This window comes from Gouania willdenowi, chromosome 1 (assembly GCF_900634775.1).
Source record: "Gouania willdenowi chromosome 1, fGouWil2.1, whole genome shotgun sequence".
In the NCBI taxonomy this organism is placed as follows: Eukaryota; Metazoa; Chordata; class Actinopteri; order Blenniiformes; family Gobiesocidae; genus Gouania; species Gouania willdenowi.
This window is the reverse complement of record NC_041044.1, coordinates 32,620,201-32,644,437: the sequence shown is the minus strand read 5'-3', so window position 1 is coordinate 32,644,437 and position 24,237 is coordinate 32,620,201. Positions and strand designations below refer to the sequence as shown.

The 24,237-nt window shown below is 36.4% G+C and overlaps 2 protein-coding genes across 2 annotated transcripts in view; both read right to left on the bottom strand.

Moving 5' to 3' along the window:
• The window catches only part of smc3 (structural maintenance of chromosomes 3), a 32,675-nt gene extending 17,475 nt beyond the window's left edge, over positions 1-15,200 (bottom strand). Inside the window, exons 1-15 of the mRNA XM_028446847.1 lie at positions 15,186-15,200; positions 13,092-13,167; positions 12,901-12,939; positions 12,728-12,795; positions 12,461-12,532; positions 11,863-11,942; positions 11,711-11,789; positions 10,889-11,006; positions 10,296-10,471; positions 7,502-7,582; positions 7,045-7,209; positions 4,141-4,262; positions 3,033-3,246; positions 2,700-2,803; positions 1,316-1,415 (exon numbers count right to left, since the gene is read on the bottom strand). Of these exons, the coding sequence (XP_028302648.1) occupies positions 1,316-1,415; positions 2,700-2,803; positions 3,033-3,246; positions 4,141-4,262; positions 7,045-7,209; positions 7,502-7,582; positions 10,296-10,471; positions 10,889-11,006; positions 11,711-11,789; positions 11,863-11,942; positions 12,461-12,532; positions 12,728-12,795; positions 12,901-12,939; positions 13,092-13,167; positions 15,186-15,200 (1,509 nt within the window). The remainder of the gene's footprint in view (positions 1-1,315; positions 1,416-2,699; positions 2,804-3,032; positions 3,247-4,140; positions 4,263-7,044; positions 7,210-7,501; positions 7,583-10,295; positions 10,472-10,888; positions 11,007-11,710; positions 11,790-11,862; positions 11,943-12,460; positions 12,533-12,727; positions 12,796-12,900; positions 12,940-13,091; positions 13,168-15,185) is intronic.
• A 1,903-nt stretch (positions 15,201-17,103) lies between these two features.
• dusp5 (dual specificity phosphatase 5) lies at positions 17,104-23,234 on the bottom strand. The gene is made up of 4 exons (XM_028459787.1): positions 22,694-23,234; positions 21,371-21,510; positions 20,115-20,334; positions 17,104-17,545 (listed from the first exon to the last, which is right to left on the bottom strand). The coding sequence occupies exons 1-4, from the start codon at positions 23,055-23,057 to the stop codon at positions 17,139-17,141; spliced, it is 1,131 nt and encodes a 376-aa protein (XP_028315588.1). The 5' UTR covers positions 23,058-23,234; the 3' UTR covers positions 17,104-17,138.
• Positions 23,235-24,237: the final 1,003 nt, after the last annotated feature.

The following is a 24,237-nucleotide window of genomic DNA, read 5'->3' as shown; positions in this document are numbered from 1 at the left end:
GATGTTATATTGAAATACAATTCCATAACTTGTCGAAATAAAAAAATAAAAATGGTAAGATCAGTTTGTAGAAGTTAAGTTTATGAAATGCTGAAATGCGTAAAGCATCTTTTAAAAGTGGTAAAAATCTGAATATTCATCCACACTTTTGATTTCAAACAAGAAAAACGAAACAAACTAAAAACTTATGTTGAAGAATTAAGTACAAAAATATGAACACATTAACAGCAGAGTGAAACTACAAATACCTTTTACTTAAACAACTAAGTTTTACTACACATTGAAAGTGTGGCCTTAAAGTGCTTTACACTAGTGGCCATATTCACCCATTCACACACCAATAGCCATTAAGCTATCATGGCAGGTGCTAGCCCAGTGTTTTACAACCTTGGGGTCACCTGAAATGTCTAGTAATAATAAAATTTAAAATTTACCGATTAAAATCATATGAATTTTTTTTTATTATTATTATTTTTCAAACTAAAACATCACACACAATATCACTAATCTATAATTTCACTTTCTCGAATATTAATCCAGTCTAGTCTAATCTAAGTAATTTCCCCCCTGGGATCATTTAAGTATTTCTGATTAAAATAAAATACAGTATAAAAAATATCTGAGCTGGCGCATCTTATTAGTTAGTACACTATTCCTGCCAACTCAGTATTTGTAACAGTATAACAAACATAAAAAAAAATTTTTAAGAGCAAAAAAGGTCTCTGGGGTCACCAGAAATGATGTGATTTAAAAAATAGGGTCACACTAGGTCTACAATGGGAGTAAATGTGAGTTCAGTGTCTTGTTAAAGGCCCCGTAGATGAATGAAGCGATAGAGCCTGAGTCTCTGCTTCGCAAAAGAAGAGTAAACAATCAGCATTAATGTAATTTCATCCATGAAATTACAAGCGGTCTCATTTCATTGCAAATCAACTATTCAGGAATATTTGACCGATATTTGCACGCAGAGGAAACAACTGGATGGAGGGAGTCATATGTAAATGTATGGTGCTTTCATGAGGGAGCAGTAACGAAGCCGATAAGTGATTTTATTAAATATACAAAAGCTGAGTCGCAGAGTAAGAGCTTTGCAGTTCTCTGGTGGGTTCTTTTAAAAAATAAAAATAAATTACTCCATTCTCGCCTTAGTTATTTATCAAATCACTGAGCATGCAGAGCGACTAACAACGACAAAAGCCAGTTTGCATGCTGATGCACACATTTCCCAAAGGGGAATTACTCCTGGCGTTAATATAGCAGCGAAATGCTGACTGGTATTAACACTAGGACTAAGTAGTAGTAGCTTTACACGGACCTTCCCAGTGGCCGCTCTGAGGAGTTGCTGCTTCTTCTCCAAGTCCTCCCGTTTGGCTGCCAGAGCCTGCTGCTCTGCGTTCTCTTCACGCCATAGGTAACTGGACAGATACACACGGTCACACAATGTTACACTTATGTCACCAGTGAAGCCAAAACTCAAACAAGAACAAAAACAAATATAAAACCACTTTGAGACTGTGGTATTTTTGATATTTACCAAAAGAATAAAATAAGAAGGCATGCAACACTATAACACTGATGCTGATTGAACATCATTGTGTTCTGTGTCTGCATTGAGACAAAAGTCCCATCCTTAACTGAAGCCTTGTTAGAGCCCCATATGTTAAAAACAACCCAAAGTGTAACAAGCTCTGAATTGTTATTAATAAAAAATTTAATCAACCCTTACACTTCACACTATTTACAATATTCTATTCCATATTTTGGACATCCAAATAACTCATTTTTATGTTATTTTTCATATTCTATTTTACTGTATATGTGTATTAATAAATTGATTGTTTATTGTTATTCTATGGCCTTGTGGAACAGTCTTTACATTTCATTGCACACCTGTATGAGTATGCGACAAATAAAAAGTGCTGAGTCTGAAATGTAAAAACGTTTTACCTTATATATAAATCTAACATTTTATACATACAGTATATACTTATGAATGAAGGGAGAAAAAAAAAACCCGGTTACAGAAATGTCAAGGTTCTTCAAAAGTATTTAATAATATATAAATATATATATATACACGCACACACATTTGTGTGACACTACTCTCTACATTGAAAGAACAAGCTCTTTAATCCATAAATCATTGACTCACTATGATGTAAAAAAATTATTACACTATTAGGGGAAAATTGTTTTGTCTGCCCCACAATGTAATAACGACAACAAAAAGGTTGTTTTTATAACAATTTGGGTCTTGTTACATATCAGGCTCTAACAAGCCCTCACAGACTCAATTACATTCAAATCACTGAACCAACACAAAGGTCTAAACAGTTCACCCTCTTGTTTTAATTACAGATGATTTAATATTATTCCAATGATTAGAAGCTCTAATCACCTGCAGCTGTGGGACAATATTTTAATAGAATCTGTCATTGTTTTTACCTTTTCACTCAGGATGCAAACAAACACACCCACGATAAATAAATCTAAACATAATTTACTTCAGGTTTGGATTCAGCATTAATTTGTTCTTTTTGCTGTGGTAGAAACAGGCTTTGTGAAGACTAAGTTACCTGTAGTGTTTTTATTGTATAAAAACAGTAAATATCAGTTTTCTAAAACAAATGTGCATTAGCAACTCTAACCAAACGGAGGCAGAAATGCTAATAAATCGATACATAACATAATCTGCTTACTTTCTTTCACTCTGGAGTTCATCCTTCTTGTTCTTCACCTCATAATACTTCTTGTCCAGCTCTTCAACACGCGTTTTCACCTCATTGAGATCCTGGTCGAGTTTCTGTCAACATAAAAAATAATAATAAAAAAATACATTAAAAAAACATCAAAAAGAATATGGTGAATTATGTCCTTCATTGTCTGCCGAGGCCTGTTTCCTTACAATCACAGTAAATTGCAGTTACAGGCTGGAGATCTTTTAATCAAAACAAATGAGTGCTCCAGCAATGAAAGGAAAGGAACAAAACCAAATAATATAAACATCAATTACACAAACTACCAAAACGTACACTGTACTGCTCGAGATTCTTCTCTTTGTTGGTCTCAGTGTCCTCCAGGTCTTTATGAATGGCTGCAATCTGCCTTTTCTTATCATTGATGGCCTGATCCAGAGACTTCAGCTCCTTCTTAATCCACTTGTCTCTCTCTTCCTTGGAGGTGAACTGACTGCCACGGCCCTGTTTGGCGTACAGGTCTGTTCTCTCCTGTGTAGCTTGGGCTAGTCTGAAGGGAGAGCAGAGTAGTAGTAGTATAAACACGTTAGATCAGTGGTTCCTCACCCTTTTTAGACCGTGATCCCATTTCAATATTACAAATTTCTGGTGACCCCCAAAGACATTTTTTTTCTTCTAGAATGATTTTTCTATCATGAATAACACAGATGCTCTTAAACTGTGTTTTATTTTAACAACATTTGCATTTACAGTGTTTAATTTAAAAAAATAATTTCATGATAATAAAAATTCAACAATTAAAAAAAACAATTTATTCAGTAACTATTTTTAATCCGTTATTAGACATTTCAGGCGACCTTGCAGACACGAGCAGCAGAAAAAGTAGTACAGTTTGGGCGTCCAGTAGTGCAGTCTGCATTTACATTTAAGGCAATAAAGTATATATATTCTATAATAAACCGCAGTGTTTGTTTTTGCTGTAAGATTGTTTGAGAGGGAGGAGCTCATATTCTAGGAGACGTGTATTATGTCCTTGGTAGGAGGAGAAAGGATTGTCAGGAGGAGGAGTTTCTGACAGGTGATGTCACCTGCCGGGCAAAATCCAACTTGCCCGTTTGGAGCTGACTTTTTACAAAATGTAGAATAACATGGGAGGGAGGAAACAGAACCTTTTCAACTTTGGCCCACTGAATGAGGCTAGAGGGATGTATATCACTGTATGCCAATGCATCCTCACTAATTATTAAATTTGTTTTTGTTCATTTAGAAAATTAAAAACTGACCTCCTTTACCCTCCTGTACCTTTGTCAGACATAGATCAAATATACAGTATCATGTCGTATAACCACCACTTTGAGGCGTCAAATTGCAGGTAATAAAGGTTGCACCTTCTCAGCAGCTGCTCAGGGAGCCACAGCAGAGATTAGTGATGAGTCATCCCTACCTGGAGATGCCACGCTCCTCCTTCTCCTTCACCATGTTAAATTTGGGTTCAGTCTCCTGCAGCTCCTTCTGCTTCTCCTCAATTTTCTCCAACAGCTTCTGTCGTTCCTTCAGCAGACGTTTCTGAAAGGACACACAATAACCATGTTTAAACTACATCCTAACAAATTAAAATACAGGCTTTAATGTGAAAAGTTATGCAAGGAAACAACATCTCAAAGAAAATTGTTGTTTCTTATAACGGATTAAGAAATTGTAAAAATACATTTTGTTTTCACTAAAGCACATTTTAAAAAATTAAGTAAAATGATGCAAATTACAGATTAAAACAAAATAAAAAAGTAATTTAAAAAGAAAACTATTTTTTTTTCTATGAGATATTTTTTGAAAAACTACTATTAACGGCACTTTCTGTGTTTAAAGGCAAGAGGTGATAACGGTAGGTTGTGATCGAAGGTTCAGAACTTTTTTGAAGAACCATTTTTAATATGATGCATAGAACAATTATATAGTCATCACTTTTCTTTTAAGAGTAAAATAGCTTTTTACACGAGCATCTTCAACCTATATCTCACCTAATCAGACCTGTGAAAGGACGACTGAAGTTGAGACCTTTTTAATCCATTTGGAACATTATTCTGTACCCATGCATGATCTATTTTAAAGATATCAAACCATGGCCACCACTGCAGGGTTGGGGTCAATTACATTTTTCAATATGATTATGATGATTTCAATTACGACTGTTTTAAATTACTAAATTTCCAGTTTCCCCAATTAATTTGTAATTGACGATTTTTATAGAATTGTCATTTTCCATTACAAAGGAATTATCTGAACTCAATTACAATTCAATTGTGATTACAACAGAAAGAGATTCCTTCAATTAGGTTTACAAATATATTTATGTCGTAATTGCAATTAATTATGCTATTACTGTACATTTGTAATTCACTCTAACCCTAACCACCAGCCATCAACAGGGCTTTTCATTTTGCACTATAACTAATAACTGGTGTTGTGCCAGCAGTTGCCAGGTGGGCATAATCCAACCAGCAGCCAGGAGGGATCTTAGGAACCCATCAGAGATCACTCCATGTGCCAAAAATCTCTTATGAATGACTCGTAATCTCACGTGCACAGGGACGCAAACTCAACACAAGGCCATATGGAGAGTGACTCATCCCAACATGGTAAATAATGCCTTATACTAAGACTGACGTAGACTGAAGCTGACAGAATAGTATAAGATGCTTACACAGGGCCTTTGGATCTTAATTTATGCAAATCAAAACGAATGACTTACCTAATGTTGCTTGGCTGAAATAACATGGAACCTGCAGAGTTTACTAAATAAAAGTTATCTTAGTGGTGCCTCTAGGAAGATACTGTTTTGTTTTCTGGTTTTGGTTAAAATATTTTGATTGATTTGTAACTTTGCACACATTGGTACATAATGAGTGGTATGGTTGTTGATGAACCTCCATTTACCATCTGACTAATCACAAATTTTATTTTAATTTAGTTAAAGGTATAGAGGAGGATTTTTCTGAAGTTTAGAAAAGAAACGCCCTCTCCACTTTGTCAAAAAATACAAAAAAATGCTCTACCTGCTCTCAGAGGGAACGCCTATTAAACGTGTGCAAAAGAGCGTGCACGAGCCCGGTGCGTGACTTGTGCCAGGGCGACCATCACTAATCATAGCTTACATTAGAATACATTTTTCTGCTAACAACTACTTGGTCGATTGTTGTCAAATCTGAATCAAAAGCATAACACTACGATCCTTTTCCCGAGTCCGTTTCCAGTTAGTGATTCGCCCTGTGTTAAACACTTGAAAGTGCGCACGCACAGCAAGTAAAAACTAGCTAGTGACGAGCACGTACAACGGTCTCACGTCACAATGATTGACATTTAGGAGGACCAATAGTCTTGATGATCCACCCGGTTTTAGAGGCCAAAAAAACATCCTCCACAATACCTTTAGTTAATTATTATTATTATTTTGTTTTTTTTTATTATATATTTTCAATTTTGTCTATTTTTATTTTAAATATCAGTATGCTGTGTGTTTATTTTTTTTTTGTGTATTTTATTTATTTTGTTTGGATTTATTTTGTAATTTTTGCTTATTTATACGTGTATATGTACATATATCTATGGGTATGCGAGTGTCTATATTCTAATTTTGTGTGGCCCTTTTTTCCCTCTCTTTTTAATTTATGGGTATCTAATATCTATTGCTCTGCTTGACTATTTGTTTAACACTATTGTTGCTATTATTTCCACTATTACCATCATTGCTACTGTTATTATTGACTTTTTTTATGCATGTAATTACTATACCAAATGTGGAAATCTTTGTTATTGAGTGCAAATAATGTGCAACAAAAAGTTTAGGAAAAAATAAATAAATAAAGGCTATTCATACACCGTTTGACCAGCATGACATAAATCTAAACTACATAAAACACAAACATTGATGAGACTGCTGAAGACTGTTACTGGATCTTTAACACAAAAAACAGTGACTCATCATTTGTAATCTGATAATACAATGATTGTGGATAAACACATCAGCTACTCATGTAAACACTGCTGTCCATTTAAATCACGCTACACCATCTTCATTTTCCACTGAACATCTTTCCTTTGTTGATAAGGTGTGAAAAATGTCATTAAATTATATTTAGAGGGAATTGTGAAAAACTGAAGAAAAATAATCTAATTCATTATCGTACAATTTTCTGTACAAATAAAGAATAAAAGAAAATAAAAGAAGTGAAGTGAGATATGAAATTATGAGCCATCATCTCTGCTCCGTAATGACATTATGAGGCGTGTGTGTGTTGTTGTTGCAGCAGCATCACGTGTGTGGAGTGACGCAGATGGGAGGCTTCTGTACCCTCTGTTCGCTGTTGCCTGCCAACTCGTCCTGCAGGTCTTTGGCCTTCAGCTCCAGCTTGGTCCTCTGTTTGATCTGCTCCTGGCGCTCGGCCGACAACTGCTCTTTCTCCTCCTTCATCGCAGAGATCTTGGACTTGAGTTCTCGCACAACACGCTCGGTCTCCTACACAGTAATCCAAGTAAACAAACAGGACGTAAGCTATAGGTCACATAGTGGGAGGAATGGTGAGGAAAAAAACATGCTAGCTATACACTTTTTTTCCTTTTTTTTTTTCGTAAACACATCAAGGCACCATAATCAACTAATATCACCAAAAAATGGTCCAAAATAAAAATATTAGAAAAGTGGGCAATTGCTACTGAAAAAGGGAAATAAAGAAACTGTTAAATGGAAAAAGGTGGTTTGATTGCTGTAATTTATACAGCAATATATGATATTCAGCTTAATTCCTTACCTCTACTTTGTCACGGGCATCTTGTTGAGCATCACGTAGCTGTCTTGATTTATCACCGCACGTCTCTCTCTTGCTGGACAGCTAAAAAACATAAAAACAATAAAATCATGCAACATATGCAGTAACTGCCAACATGACATCAGTTCATGAAAGGCTGTGTTTAAAATGGCACACTCGGTACTATGCACTGTCGGGCTGCCAACTTTGGTCGTTTAGTCGACTTATTGGTTGATGTCGTTGTGGTAAGCAAAGGTATCGGTTTCAATACCATTAAAAAATGCAATGCACTTATATAAGTGATATGAATTAAATATCAATATAATGTATTTAATGCCTATTCATGATTCTATGTCCAGCAACAGCTCTGTGTGTGAGAAAAAAAAGTGTTGCACTTCAGCTGTCAGCGCAGTGTGCTGTCCTCAGAGTAGATCAGAGCAGAACAAATTAAAACAGGCTTGAAACACAAGCATCCACTGTTAAATCAATCTTTTTTCTGCACAAGAACATGGATTATCCTCATATTTGATACGTGGATTATGTAAATATATCCACTGCTTTCTCTGGCACAGCGGGCACACTGCGCACCTGTTTGACGTGCGTTTGTTTCCACGTGCCCTGATTTGATTTGACATTAACAGTTGTTTATTAATAAAAGCAGGCTTACCCTTAAAACAAACGTAAATATGTCATTTGTATGAGGGAAAAATAGGTTTTAATTGCCAGTTTCAGGTTGGGCTCTGATATAAATACCTATGTCTGTCGGACCTGTAGGTTTCACTTTTGCTTTGTCAAAAACTAAATATTTGTCTCTCTTTTTCTTTCTCCTCATCCTTCTCTGCACCTGCTCATTAATTCTCCTTTTTTTTTTGGTCGACTAATTGCTACGTGTGTCATAGTCTTGGTTGACCAATCATTTCCTTGGTTGACTACAGCCCTAATGCACTGCAAACTCAATGGGTATATACTGTCTACTATATACAATATTAGTATGATGACCGTTACCACTAAAGCAGTGCTTTTCAACCTATTGATACAAAAAATGACTGACCACTAACACAATAATAAAAAAATATTAAAATGCAGATACATTTATAACAAAACCTAAGCTAGCACAACGTGTCACTAATCCTGACTACTTCCGTATTTGTTTTACAGTGTAACAAACATGATCAAAAAGTAATTATTAAAAAAAGATTTCTTTAGGGTCACCAGAAATTCCATTGCACTGAAGTATATTTCCAAGTAGGGGTGGGCAATATGGGGAAAAAAAATCATATCACAATTTTTTTGTTTTATTTAGACGATTTCGACTATTTTCAAGTTATTTCCCAGTAAAACAAACCAATTCACCTACCAGTACTTAAAAAAAAAAATGGGAAAAAGAGATAAAAGATCATTTAAGTCAGGGCAGTTTTCATTAAAAAAAAAATTAGATTTATGTAAGCAATTTATCAAACTGGTTTCAAGTACAATTAACGCTGCAGTCTTATGAACCCCTAATTTCCCAGTTTGGAAAATCATATCCTTTACAATATAAAACTTTACTGCTTTTGGTACATTAGGCCTGGGTGATATGGACCAATATTCATATCTCAATATTTCTCCTCTAAATGGTGATGCTATAGGCGATATAAACTCAATTTATTGTTTTATTTTTCCAATATAGTTTTGGAGAAAAATACCACCAACACCCTTTTATTAATCACTAGCAGCTCAATATCAACAATTTGTGGCAGTTTTGGCTTTTTCCTTCATTCAGGCTGATTACATTCTGTAGTGTTACTTCTTTCAGGGCAGCTCTGAGTTGCTGAAAGCAGTTTTAAACCACTAGTCATTAAACGACATTAAGGACGTGGTCCCTTTAAGAAAATCAGCTTGGCGGCGTCACGTAAATAGCTCTGTGAGTGCAGTGAAGCGTACTTCTAAGCTTTGAGTGCTTAATAATTATGCTTGTGTATGTACTGTTGATATGAGCCTGACTTAGCAAATTGATTGATTTGGCAAGTACCGTAAAAAAGCCTTTGAATGTGGGCACACAGACATATGACACAGACACGGCACAGCGAGGGGTAACATGTGCACTACAGACAGTTTTACAATCTCCATGATTTGAAAAATCGTTATGTTTTCATCCTTCACGATCTAATATTGTCAGATTGCACACCATTACTTAGTTTCCTAAGGTGCATTTCGAACCTACAATGACAAAAAACTGAAGCACACTAAGGCTAAATATCTCTGTTGATTCTCCACATTTTGAAGTAGATCATCAACATGTGGTCATTTGTTCCATAAAACTCGTGAAAATTAATTTCATGCTGATATTTCTGAGATTAGTTGATACTCGCCATTGTGCTACTGACAAAACTTACGGTTAACTTCAAAACAAAAGGGTTAAAAAAAACTAATGGAAGACAAGAAGAGAAGCTTATTTTGAAAAGGGGAAGTTTGATTTTTAGCTTGAAGCCGGTCCCAGGACGATTACACATGGAGCGATTGAGTATGACTAGTGTGGCCACGGTGCATATTTCTCACGTACTCCATCTTCCCATACTATCTAATGTGAAATGTACTACATACTCATTTTGACGTCAGACTTAGTATGAGTAGTATGTATGCGATTACAAACACAGCCCAAGGTACTCCATTCAGTGTTGCATCATGCTTAGTTATCATCCAACATAAAGAGCAAAAATACTTTTCCAAACCGACATTAAAAACTGACTGAAAGTGCCGACAAGTTCAGTGCTCTTCATTTAAAAATGTGCATGATTATAAGCATCCACTTCATTACCTCGTCCAGTTTAGCGCGGGTTTCGTTCAGCTCCTGATTGTAGATGGTGTATTCAAGAGCTCGCCTCATCTTGTCCCACTTTTGATATTGAGCAAGCTCTTCCTTCTCATCCTCCAGGGTGTGAAGACGCTCCTCTATGTACTTGAGGAGCTCATTAATCTTTTCTCGTTTCCCCTCTGCAGGTGAGACACACATGGAAAGGTTGTTGAGTAAAATACCTGCAATATCCTTTGACTACACACGTTCTTTTTGAATAATATGTTAAGGTTTAATTTATTCAGACAACTGTTCTTCGGGAAATTTACTTTGATCTCCTGACATGTTTCGACTATCGACTGCCAGTCTTCTTTAGTGGCATCTACTGAGCGCTTTGATGTTTCCTTAATTTCCACATAATAATTCCAGAAAGTTATTTTTGAATAATATGTTAAGGTGTCACCTTTTAACCTTAACATACATATTTGTGTTTCTTACATTTCGACAGGATCATTCTTGGAATTGCGCTAACGTTAACCTTTAAAGTCATACAAAATGGTAACTGCACTAATTACAATTTAAAAAAAGCCAAATGAGATATGTTGAAATGCTTTTACCCGTCTCCTTCATGAGAGAAATACTCTCCTCTTTGCGCTCGTCGTACACTCTTGTCCCTGCCACTTCTCTCAGCAGCTTCAGACGCTGCGAGTCGGGAGCTGTTGCCATTTGGTTGATCTTCAGAAAACAAAAAAAAAAACAAAAAAAAACGGCAACAAAAATGGAAAAACATTTGTTAATAAAAGCATTCAAAGGTTAACTGGAAAAGAAGTGAATTTGATGAAAAAAATGCAAAAAACCCCCACTTTCAGTACAGCAACATTTTGTGTTAAAATCAATTACAGCAGTTAGTCATAGGAGGCACTGCTTACTATGAACTACATGTTAAAAAGAATGGGAAGAGTCATTTTAAAAATGCAGCCTCTTTCAACAGAAAACATCTAATAATAGAGGTGTCCCAATCCCATATTGATATCGGTCCGACATCAGCCAGAAAACAAATATCGGATTTTATCAGACTGCATCTAAAATCTCCGATATATATTATATTTATTCAATTGTAAAGTACTGTATATATTATGTTGAAGGTTAAAATGTATGTAACCAATTGGTTAATAATAAATGGGTCAGTTTTTCTCATACCTACTGTTGCTGACTATTGTTGTCTGTTTGAGTAACATCACTTGATCAAGCCTTTTCTAACATTCCACACTACAAAGTAAGTAATGCAAGTATAAATGATTCGTGCTGATATCGAACCGTATCGATATCAGAATCAGCTAAAACTCAAAGCTGCAATATCGGCATTGTATCTAAAGTGAAAAAGTTGTATCGGGACATTGCTATCTAATAACGCAAGTGACAACATTTTTTTCCCGCACCTTTCCCTGCTTGACGATGTAGTAGGGGTTACTACGGGAAAAGCCGGCACTCTCAAGAAGGTTCATGACATCATTTTTACTGCAACAACAAAGAAAAGTCAGGACTTTTCGTCATTGAATCAATGATTAGATTAAAATCTAGTTTTACTTACGTCACCATCTTCTTGTCTAAGAAGTACTGGTCTTTCTTTGCACCAATAACGCGGCGAAGGGAGACTTCTTCCTTGTCAATCTGAATGAAGAGAAAATTCATTGTAAATTAATCTTCACACAAAGCAAAAACTATGTCTTTCTTTACATTCCAGTATTACGTTTAATAAATACATCAATACCTTAATATATTTGAAACTTCAACTAGGGCAGTGGTTCCTAACCCTTATAGGACCCCCAAAGACGTTTTTTTTTTTCTAGAATAATTTTTTTGATCATGAGTAGCTCAGATATTTTTATACTGTGTTTTATTTTACCGAGACATATATTTCAGAAAGTGAAAGTATAGAATACAGTCGTGTTTTAATTTTAAAAATAATATCATGATAATAACAATTTATCAATTGAAAAAATAATAATTTAAACAGTAATTCTTTTTTAATCAGTTACCCCAAGGTTGAAAAACATTGTACGAGTTAATAAAACTGCAGAGGTTGGTTGAGTAAATAATCTTTCAAAAAATACAGCTAGAGAGTTAAAAGCCTAAATCAGAAACAGCATTAATTAAAAAAGAAAAACAAAAACAGGTGAAATTCTTACTGGCAGTCGGTTGTCAGAGTTGTCAAATATAATCTCCACAAAAGCTGAAATAACACGAGGACCAGTGCCCTCCTATAGATGAAAAACAGCAAAAATATGAGTTAACAACCACAAACATCTTACAGGATCAGAAGTTCCTAGAAAAAGGTGCATTTCAATTAGGAGATTTTTTTGAGAAACATCCGAATACCAAATATTAATTTTTTAAAAAAAAAAAACACATTAAGAAAAATAGGGTTTTTTTTTCATGTGTCCAAGTGTACATACGTGAAGTAAAGCCAGACGTTGCTCAGGTCGCAGGTGGCTAAATTCATCACTGAGAACAAACTGAATGGCTGCAAAAAATAAAAAAAATAAAAACTGAGCAACATTTTTCGACAAGTCACTAAAAAATAAGAACAAATTTAACAACAAAAAGGTCTGAAATAAAAATCGTTTACCGTAGAAAAAGTTACTTTTTCCAGACCCATTTCTTCCAACTGGAAATAAAAAAAGACATGGATGAGAAGAAGAAATGTTGGTATTTTTCACACTCGAAACAGATTCTGAAGGCTGCATTTTGCCAATTCAAAAAAGCAAAATAGTGACACAAATATAAAGAAAGAAATGGTACATTATGAATGTCACTCACCAATGACATTGTGCTTTGAACTAAAGGGGTCGACCACAGTTTGATCTCTGTAACTTCGAAACCCCTGAATGATGACCTGCGGGACAAAGCAAAACCTGGCGTGAATAAACCATACCTACGGCATCAACAGGTGTTTGTTATTGTAGGTACAGAACGGCAAGATTTCTATCAATAACACATAACTAGGAATACACCGATACGGATTTTTTAAGGCCGATGCCAATACCAATTTTTTTTTCCATCAGCCTTGGCCAATGACCGATACGGACTAAGGCTGAACGATTAATTGTATTTGCGATATTATTACGATATCATAAAGCGCGATTTTCTTATCACAAAGGCTGCAATTTTTTTCTGTCTTGTACTAGTGTTTAAGAAGTGCAGTCCACAAGTTAGTTAAATATGTTGAAGAGGTAAAGCTTACTTTTGTAATCTGTTTGCTTTGTTGTTGTAATCTGTGCTTTAAATATTATATTTTCTATTTATTTAAATTTTAAATAAATCTGAAGTTGTTTATTATTAAACAGATTGATTTATTGCTTGTGTTCATTGAAAAATACATGACAAGAGGCCCTTGAAAAAATAATCGCATATTAAAGCGCAATCGCAACATTGAGGAAAAATAAATCGCAATTACAGTACATTATTTTCCAAAATCGTTCAGCCCTAATACAGACTGCTGATTTTCTTGAGCCGATACTAATTTTGCTCCCTCAATTTACATCATAGAAATTACACAATGATGATAAATGGTACGAGTCTCAATTTTTTAGAAGGAAAAGTAAAAAAATTTAACAACTATTAAAAACAGGTGATGTAGAACAAGTAAAAAATATTTCTGCTCTCTGTAAAAAATGCAAATCCGCAAATGTAGCAGCCCGCATCTGATGCCGATACACGTAAAAAAAACCCGCAAAAATCAGCCGATAATATCGACCGGCCGATGTATCGGTCTATCACTAGTTATAACAATCTTCAAATTTTTATTCTGATGTACTTATTTCTAATCCTGTAATTTCAGATCACTCTAAAATAAAACCTCTGCAGCTTCCTCTCTACCACACAATTGTCTTTTAATTACAAATAATTACAATTGAACTACAATTTATTTACAACAAATAATTACACAACAAACACTTTTGAAAGCAGAGTCGAACGGCTATTTCTGACCAAATAAAATGACATGATATATGATAAACTAAAGAAATATGGGTTTTACACAGAGTGGACTGCATCCTGTTTTACTCAGCTGGACAAATACATTATTAGTATTATCATACATAATTTTTATCAAAATAATGTAAACTCCAAAATATTCCAGTGTCAATAATAACTGTATTTACAGGTACAGTTAGTATTCCTTTTAACAAAAGACATATCAAACAACATAATTATAACAGTGCAATTGTGATTTTTTTTGTGCTTCAAATTATAATTTAATGTCAGTATAACACATCATATTCAATATAGCCATCTCACCATTCAAGGTCACTACAATCCCAGAATATTGACCATTTACAACAGAACAGACAAAGAGGAATTGAAATATTTTTTTTTTTTTTAAAAAAAACAAAAAAACTGTGGAGTGCAGTTTCATATACGGACGAGTGTTAAATCTGGACTATTAATGTCATATCCATTATGTTTGTAGGGTCCATAAGAGCCCTGGTTGCGGGCTACGTTTGAGCCGCGGGCCAAATGTTAGACACCAGGCTATTTGGTTAACACGAGTTACCGTTTGGCCCACTTGGATCTTTGATAACACTATAATTGACCTTTCATATTCATTTATTGAGCTATAAAAGCTTGTGTTATGCGTCCGTCGTCGTAATACTCAGTATGGGTTCATATAAGATGTAGAAAGGTAAAGAAAAACCGCTAAAGCTAGCCATTAGCCTAGCATCAGGGAAAAACTGATAGACCACTCATTTAAAACGTGTTAAACTGATATTGAGTTTGCATTGCTGTCAAAATGCACATGCTTGGTAGTGCCATCACATCGGCGTTCTACTATGATAAAGCCAGTTTATAACAATAAGTGTAGTGAGTGTAGCACAGTGACAGAAGCACACCAGTCTGCAGGCGTTAGCTTACCTGTTTGATGTACATGACTGTGAAATCTGGGCCGTTCTGTACCCGGATTTGGAGACAAAATCTCCACTATACCAAAGAGGCCAGGAATTAATAACGCAACTTATCAAAGTGTTTAAAGCATTTAAATATTAGTAAAACACTCTGTCGCTAAAGAGAATAACATGGAAAATGGCGGCGGGGGCGGAATAGAGCGGACTAGACCATTTTGGTAAAACAGGAGTTTTTGTTTCATAGGTTCTGTAGAAACAAGAAACACGTGTCCCACAAGCTGCCATTGAAGTTTATCATTAATTATGTATATTTTTTACGTGTTTTAGTAGTAAGCTTTTTAATCTATAAGACAACGTAACTCTATCTGATAGTTTTAACCCCTATTTTGTATACTGGTACAATCTGGTAATAGACTTCCCGGGCGCCAAAGACGAGTTGCGCGGTTTTGCAGAGGCCTGATGGGAATTGTAGTTCTAATAAGGCAGAGTACAGATCAGTGGTTCCAAACTTTTATCAGTAATGTACTACGTCTTAGTTCAGACATTTAACATAAAGCCATGTACCCTCTACACCTGTACACTTAAAAACATTATAATCTAATGCAGGGGTGCCCAATCCTGGTCCTCAAGAGCCCCTATCCAGCATGTTTTAGCTGTTTCCCTCTTCCAACACACCTGATTGAAATGACCAGATTATCAGGCTTCTGTAGAGCTTGATGGTGAGTCAATAATTTTGGAAAAAAAAAAAAAAAAAAAAAACTTGCTACAACTTTATTGAGAAGGCTGAGGTTGAATAGTGACACAAATATAAAGAAAGAAATGGTACATTATGAATGTCACTCACCAATGACATTGTGCTTTGAACTAAAGGGGTCGACCACAGTTTGATCTCTGTAACTTCGAAACCCCTGAATGATGACCTGCGGGACAAAGCAAAACCTGGCGTGAATAAACCATACCTACGGCATCAACAGGTGTTTGTTATTGTAGGTACAGAACGGCAAGATTTCTATCAATAACACATAACTAGGAATAGACCGATACGGATTTTTTAAGGCCGATGCCAATACCAATTTTTTTTTCCATCAGCCTTGGCCGATGACCGATACGGACTAAGGCTGAACGATTAATTGTATTTGCGATATTATTACGATATCATAAAGCACGATTTTCTAATCACAAAGGCTGCAATTTTTATATATATATATATATATACATATATATACATATATACATACATATATATATATATACAATACTCAATTTAATTTTATGAGTAATATATTTTATTTTTAACACTATGTTGCTAAATCAGGCTGAGGTTATTAATTCATCACTTAAATCTAAATCAAGTCATGCTAATTCAACGGTTAAAACTTTGTAATTTCATTGACTTATTTGTTTCTCAAAAATGTGAGTATGTGTAAGCTGAGTGAGAAAGCGTCCCTTTCCTTACTGTACAACACAATTTGAAGGTTGATGATAAATAAGCTGAAAATGATTTTTCACCATATCGCTAATATCAAAATATAGAGAGTAAGGCAATGAATATTGGACACAAATTAGCATTTTGTTTGTGATTAAAACATTTATTAAAACTCATACTAGTATCCACACGATAGAAATAAAAATATCAGATCACATTTTATTTTTTTTTAAATAAATTAGGTAGAAATGCCTGACTGTATTTGTGAATAGGCAAAAAAAAATCACAATAAACAACCTAAGGCATATATATTGCAGTTTTATCTTGGTGCTGTGTTGTTTCACCATGTCAGTGTAGAAGACAGGAAAACAGAATCAACATCTATTTGTCTAACTTGATAGACCTGAATCTAAACAAAAAGGATATTTTTTCTGCTGGTGGTCTCCTGTCCTTCTAAACTGCTAGTTTCAACACCAGGCGCACAACAAGTATTGACTCTTACATTTTTCAAGTAGGACTATGCACAGTCAGTTCATTTTAAGGCAGTGCAGTTATTGGGCTCAGTTTGAACTGGTGGTGGACTGGGGACTGCAGGCAAGAGGTAGGGAGGGTGAACACTGATGGCTCAAAGTTTTTGGTGGTGAAGGTAGCGGCAAAGTCATTGGCAAAGAAAGAGGCCGACTCCGTTGCGCAGGGCGTGGCCGGTTCAGGTGTGGCTGCCAGAGCCGGGGCGCTGGACAGGACCTCCGACTCAAACTGCAGCAGTTGACCCATGAAGCTGAAGTTGGGTGAGATGATCGCCCGGCACTGCTTGATGATGTCGAAGGCAGCCTCTAGCCGAAGCTGCTGGGTCCTCATGATGTAGGCCATGCAGATGGTTGGGGAGCGTGAAATGCCTGCTTCGCAGTGTACCAGGACCTTTCCCCCTGATTGCTTCACGTGATCTGTTGGAAGAATGAAACACACTGATTAATTCATCTGTGAAGAGCAAATGCAGTTTTTCATCTTTATCTGAACAAAATGAAGAGTTTAAAGTGAAATCTAATAATAAACCTCAATGTTAACACAGAGAAACAAGAGCGCACCTAGAGAGCGCAAACCTCCGCCAAGCGCCAAATATTTCCTTTGCCAGATATTGGCAGAAATTTCTCCATTAATAACAATGCAGTAGGTCCAAATGTATGAGCAACATCAGTTTAAAAAAAACAAAACAAAAAAACACAATGAAATGCGCAATCCGGATCCGATCAAGATGAAACTCTATGAAGTAATCGGGCTACCAAACCGACATAACTGAGTAAAATTTCATTAAGATCGGTCAATTACAAACCGGGATAAGAGTTTTTAAAATTTCAACGATAGGGATTTTTGAAAAAGATCCAGAATCAGTATATTGATCTGGATCCCCTCTAACATTTAATGGATTCTAACATGGCTTGTGGTCTAAGTACTTTTGATGTATTTCTGGAAAAACAGACAGACAAAGAAACAAATAAACACCAGGGGAAATATTACCTCTGTGGCGGTGGTAAAAAAAAGTCAATAGAACAGTATGTTAATGTAAGGGTAATATTACAATTAAGCAAAAAAGTTTTGAATTCATTCTGATTACACTGACTAAGAACTTTCAATACTAATAGAAGGGATCAGATTATTTATTTCTGCAAGTTTAATGAGATAGAGGTGGTTACAATGAGCTCTTTCAGGTTCACCCAGGATACCGACTGTACTTAGTTGACGCTTTTTCTAAATAGTCCACCAGACTCATATTACACACCAGGTGCAAAGACACTGTTCATCTTGTTTCGATGCTTACCCATGAAGTTATTTTTACATGGTGTTTATTTACGTGGGAATTTCTGCCCCAAAAAAAGACGTGTGTGTGTGTGTGTGTGTGTGTGTGTGTGTGTGTGTGTGTGTGTGTGTGTGTGTGTGTGTGTGTGTGTGTGTCTCAGATTCAGAACCCAGCTGCAATCATACTGTGCTGCTGTGGGGGCGACAGGTGTTGCTGTGGTGCTCGCTGTGGCACAGAGCTGTATGTTCTAATTTAGAGCTACTGCACTCCTACACACTCAACAGTATGCTCCAATGCCCACACAACGTCTACTTTCCCCTCATCTGTCTAAATGTTCCTTGAGATAACTTTGAAGTTTTCCGTGGGAAGTACCCCCCCCCCCCCCCACCCTTTCTTTCAGTCTCACAGGTAAAACCTATGGACACCTAGTTATAAGGAACCACTGCAGACACCTCCACATCCTCATCTCTTGTTATGCAGAAACATCGAGAACCACTTCTGTGTCCCACGAGAGGATCGAGCGCCTGATTTTTAACACCTCCAACCTCTAATCCAATAAAAAAAACCTGCATGAATGAATCATGAACCTACACTTCAAGAGAAAAGGACATGAAGTGGGTGTTTTAATAACATTTCTTTAGCTGTGGTGTTAAGCTTCGGGAGTCATTTTCATCCAGGGGGTCCAAAGCATTTATTATCTTCTTTCCAGGCCTTCGTTTCTAGGTCATATGGGTTTAATCTGTTGATTGATTTGCAACTAATGACGGGGGATTATTCATTTGCACTTGCATGGGTGATGATGAATTTTGAGGGCTCATTCTAAATGTAGGCTAAACCTTCTCCAAGAACATTACGTAACACTTTGGCTTGTCAGAAACACCCTAAGAAAGCCCTGTATTCACAGACAATGCACATTACAAACAATAGCAGCCATCTAATACGGGTCAGCCAAGCTGCTAGTGGGTGAGCTTTGTCCTTGGTTATGCCTGGATATAAATAGCCACCAGCACAGTGTGTACATCCTCTGAATGCTGCTGCCGCTATTATCCACCACCTCTATTCTATATCCAACACACTCAGCTCCTCTGTGACACATTTGCTTCCCAGTTACCTTCAAGTCCGATAGTGGCTAGCAATAAACAACAAAGCTCCAGGGATGAATATCAGTCATCCATCCTCCGAAGCATCATAAACAACTATTTGTGTACACAAGTGTGTCATTGTGCCTCCGACCTCCGTCTCATCACCATTACTAATCGTGGCCAACTCAGCTAGTTGTCACACTAACTGGCGTGTGACTTAGCCTAGGAGGAGATGACGGCCATGAGAGTTAAGAGGACAGGGAAGGAAAGGAGGGAGGAGGGTCAGGAAGGAATGGGGGAAGCGAGCAAATACTTCACAAAAGACAGGCCAGGCTGAAGATTAGAGACTGATGAAGATAAACTGATTAGCGTTGGGGTTCCTGAAGCAGGCTCTCTATTTAAGAATGGAAGCAATCAAGCTGTGTTATTTCAAGACTAAAGTGCATTTTAAAAATAAACAATAGCTTATCTATTTATGCCTGGGTATTTTTGGGGACTCCTTGGAAGGATGTTATTTTATAAATACACACAAGCTGACGATGTATACGGTAGAGCTCATTCCAAGAAGAGACTAAGCTGTGCCAGAGTTAGTCAAGAAAGAAAACCAGTATACTGCATTAAATTTGTTCTATTTACCGATAAACTCTATGGCCTCCTGGAAGTGGGAGCTGATGTCGGCCATGTGGCTGTCCTCGACCGGGATCCACTTGTAGTCATAGTGGCCCTTGGACGGTTGCAGATCCCTGCGTGACACGTTGAGCAAGGCTGTGATGTGAAGGTCGCTGAGATAGTCCTGTCTGGAGGCGTGGTAGGCACTACCGAGGTAGAGGAAAGGCAGGATCTCTACAGGTTTACCCTGAGGTGGAAGGAGAATGGAGAGGACATTTGTAATGTGTCTTCAAACTCAAACGTGACAGAAGTGTTTAATCAAGACACAATAGACATGTCTGAGATAACACATTCACAAGTTTCATTTAAGAACACCATGTTTAACTATCAATGCTTTTGAGAAGTTTAGCATTTCTGTTTGTATTGTTTAAAGCAGAGATGGACAAAATCCACAAAAATTAGATCTTCCAATCCGGGGGCCACATTGTCAACATTCACGACAGCAGTTATATTTATGACTAATCAGAGCATTACTACAGAAAGGGGTTTGTGTGTGTTTTTGTTGTTGTTTTGTGTATTGTTCAGTTATTTCAGATAGGTTTTTGAAATTGGTTTTGTGTATTTTTACTCTTTCCACATTATGGGTCATTTTGTGTGTTTGTTATTTGTGTATTTTTCTGCTGTCATTTTGTGTTTTTGGAGATTTTTGCTGTATTTTATGTTAATTGTGTGTATTTGTGTTGTCCTGTTGTGTATTTTATTGTAATTTAGTATGTATCGGATATTGTTTTGTAAAATGTATGTTGACATTTTGTGTATTTTGTCTCTCTTTGTGTACTTTAAAGGGGGTCATGTTGTGCATTTACTTTGAAGGGCTGCACAAAAAGAGTCATGCCCCCGGGCCACCAATTGCCCATGTCTGGTTTAAAGGGTGGCTAATAAAAAGAAAGCAGACAAAATTGCCTTCTTTGAGATCTCATTTTGACACAACACAAGAATCTCTTTAGGCGTGGGAACCATCATCTAAATCCCAGAGATGAAAGCGTGTCTTTTTCTGTAATGTGTCCTGCTATGAGCTATGCATCTTTTTAAAGCCCAATGTATAAAAGTCCTGGCAGTGGTAGAAGGTCAGAAAACACATGGATGCATGGTTAATATAAATTTATAAGATGTCAGGGTGACTTTTCTGTCTGAGCATGTGAGTTTAAAAAAAAAACTGCTATGTGTATTTCTTCATTACAAGACTTGATGTCTGTATATCCTGTGGCTATGTGTTTCCTTACCTGATCATAATCTGGTTTATTGTGAGAGAGTTTCTCGCTGAGGCTGCTGACTCTCTTCTCATTCTCACTTCCGCTCTGGTTGATGGTTTTCACCTCAGTGCAAAGTTCAGGGTAGAGAGCGTGGAAGTTCTCGTATCCTCCTGGGGAAGAGAAGAGCCATATGTCACATTCTTAATGAATGAGTTCAGAAATAAAACACAGATCTTGTGTTATGACAACACTCTTAGTTTAGAATCCATGGAAGAGGATTATAGGGCCAATTGTGATAGAGAAAATACGTTTTTTTGACTTTAAAGTCAAAATTTGGAGAATAAAGTCGAAATATAATGTTGAGATTAAAAGTCAAAATTTCGAGATTAAAGTCGAACTTTGGAGAATAAAGTAGGAATGTCGAGATTAAAGTCGAAAATTTGGAGAATTAAGTCAGAAATTTGAGAATAAAGTCAGAAATTTGAGAATAAAGTCAGAAATTCGAGAATAAACTCGGAATTTAGAGAGTAAAGTCGAAATGTCAAGACTTTTTATACTTTTTTCTTGATCTGCCCAAAATTATATTCTCCATCAAAACTGGCCCTAATCCTCTTCCGTAATAATCTGATTACAGGCTCGTAATTAAGTACAAGAGCGCGCACCGAAGGAGCGCTAATGCGATTAAAAGCCAAACATTCTGAGGACGCAGAGGTGACGGACTGAGATGGAGGTGTTGCAACACACGTACAGCCCTGGGTTTATTTATTTATTTATTTAGCCACTGATCATGATGGCCCACAGAGGGCTGGATAGTTTTCTTGTTTTGTTTTTTTTCTTTTCTTTTCTCAGTCCTGCACTGACTCATCTGCTCCACTGACGCACGCAGGGCATTTAGGGTGGACGAGGCGCGCAGAAGTATAAAAAAAAAAAAAAAGAAAAGAAAAATAAAATAAACACGAAAACTAAGCTTTACATACTATTTGTATATGACCTAAATGTTATCAAAGTAGTGAGGGCAAACAGTTGAATAACAGACAAAGACAGAAGTTCATTCTATGAATCAGTGATTTTCAATTGGTGGGTCGGGACCCAAAAGTGGGTCGCGGACAGCTGGTCAAAATGAAGTCACTCATGGTGAACTTGTCTTATTTTGAAAGAAACCTTTTTTTTTTTTTTTTAAGATTGTATCTGTTTTTTTTTCAACAGCCATTTTTGAAAACTAAATTTTGTTTAATTATTAAAAAGAAAAGAAAGAGTGAGACCAGTTGAGAACCCATGCTATAAATTAATTATAAGTGCACATAAGTGCATCTGTATGAATATGTGATTTAAATATCACTTCTAATATCTCACCTTTGAGGAAACAGATGTTCACCCCGCTTGCCAGATGTGACAGGGTGTTTATTACTATTTGTGCTACGCTGTCCTTCTTCAGTTTTTGCCAGTGGGACGTCCGGTCATCTACAGCTACGATCGCTGATATGCTTCCCTCCCGCAGCCGCACCAGGGATCGCTCGTCCGGGATGACAAACTGCAGAGGCACCGGTCCTCCCCGGGACCTCCGGACCACCACCGAGTTCAGGTTGACATTAACGGAGCCTGTGATGTTAGAGTTCGTGAATGAAAAATATGGTCGGCAATCCACAATCAGGCAGCTCCCGTACTCCTTCCTGATGAATTTCCTCAGACGTCGACCGTCTATGCTGGAGATCTTCATAGCGATGCTGAACGTTTTTATTATTAATATTATTATTATTGCCTATAGAACCGATCTGGCTTAGCCTAGTCCTGAATAATATGGGCGAGAATGGAGCCCCGTGACCGTCTGAGTCTACATTTCCTCTAAGGGGATTCCGGCAGATCCGTTTTAAGTGAATGAAACCTCCGGTGCGTGACGTCACGAACCATATATGGACACCGGTGAGGTGTGATGGTAGGAAAAACACGCCCCTCCCTACAAACTGTGACTCGCAGTGACTCCGCCCACGGTAAACACACAGCTGAGTCCACTAGAAACCATTACTAACACTGCTGTCACTGTGTGGAGGAACAGGCAGATTAAAAGAAAAGAACATTTAACACTTGGATTATGACAACAAACACTGTGGGAAAAATATTTTCACAATTCACATTTATATTCATCTCTAGACTTTGTCTTCTCATATGATATGTGACACAATCACATTGTAATTCAAACAAATTTCAGAAAATTGCAAACATATATATATATATATATATATATATATATATATATATACATATATATATACATATATATATATACACATATACACATATATACACACACATATATACACACACACATATATATATATACACACACACACACATATATATATACACACACACACACACATATATATATACACACACACATATACATATATATATACATATATATATATTAAGATGAAATAACTGGAATAGTCATTTTGTGTGTTTTTGTATGTTTGTGTGTGTGTGTTCTTGTTTTGTGTCATTTTATGTGTTTTCCCCATTATTTTCTGCATTTTGTTGTCAATTTGTGCGTTTTTGGGGTTACTTTCTGTATTTTTGTTTTTTCTGTATTTTTCTGTAGGTTGGTAAACAGTTTGTGTGTCTTTTGTCTATTCTGTATTGTGTTGTTGTTTTGTGTTTTTTGTAGTCATTTTATTTGTTTAAGTGGTTGGTTGGTTGTGTCTGTCTTTTTCATTTCATGTTTTACGAGTTATTTTGTGTATTATCGTGGGCTTCACCTTCCTTCCAACTTTTTGAATTACAATTTTGGGGGATTTGATTTTGGGGGCTGCAAAAACATTAGACTGCCAGTTGCCCATGTCTGGAGAGTAGACAATTAAAATTATATATTCATTTGATCTGTCAGTCATCAATGTGCA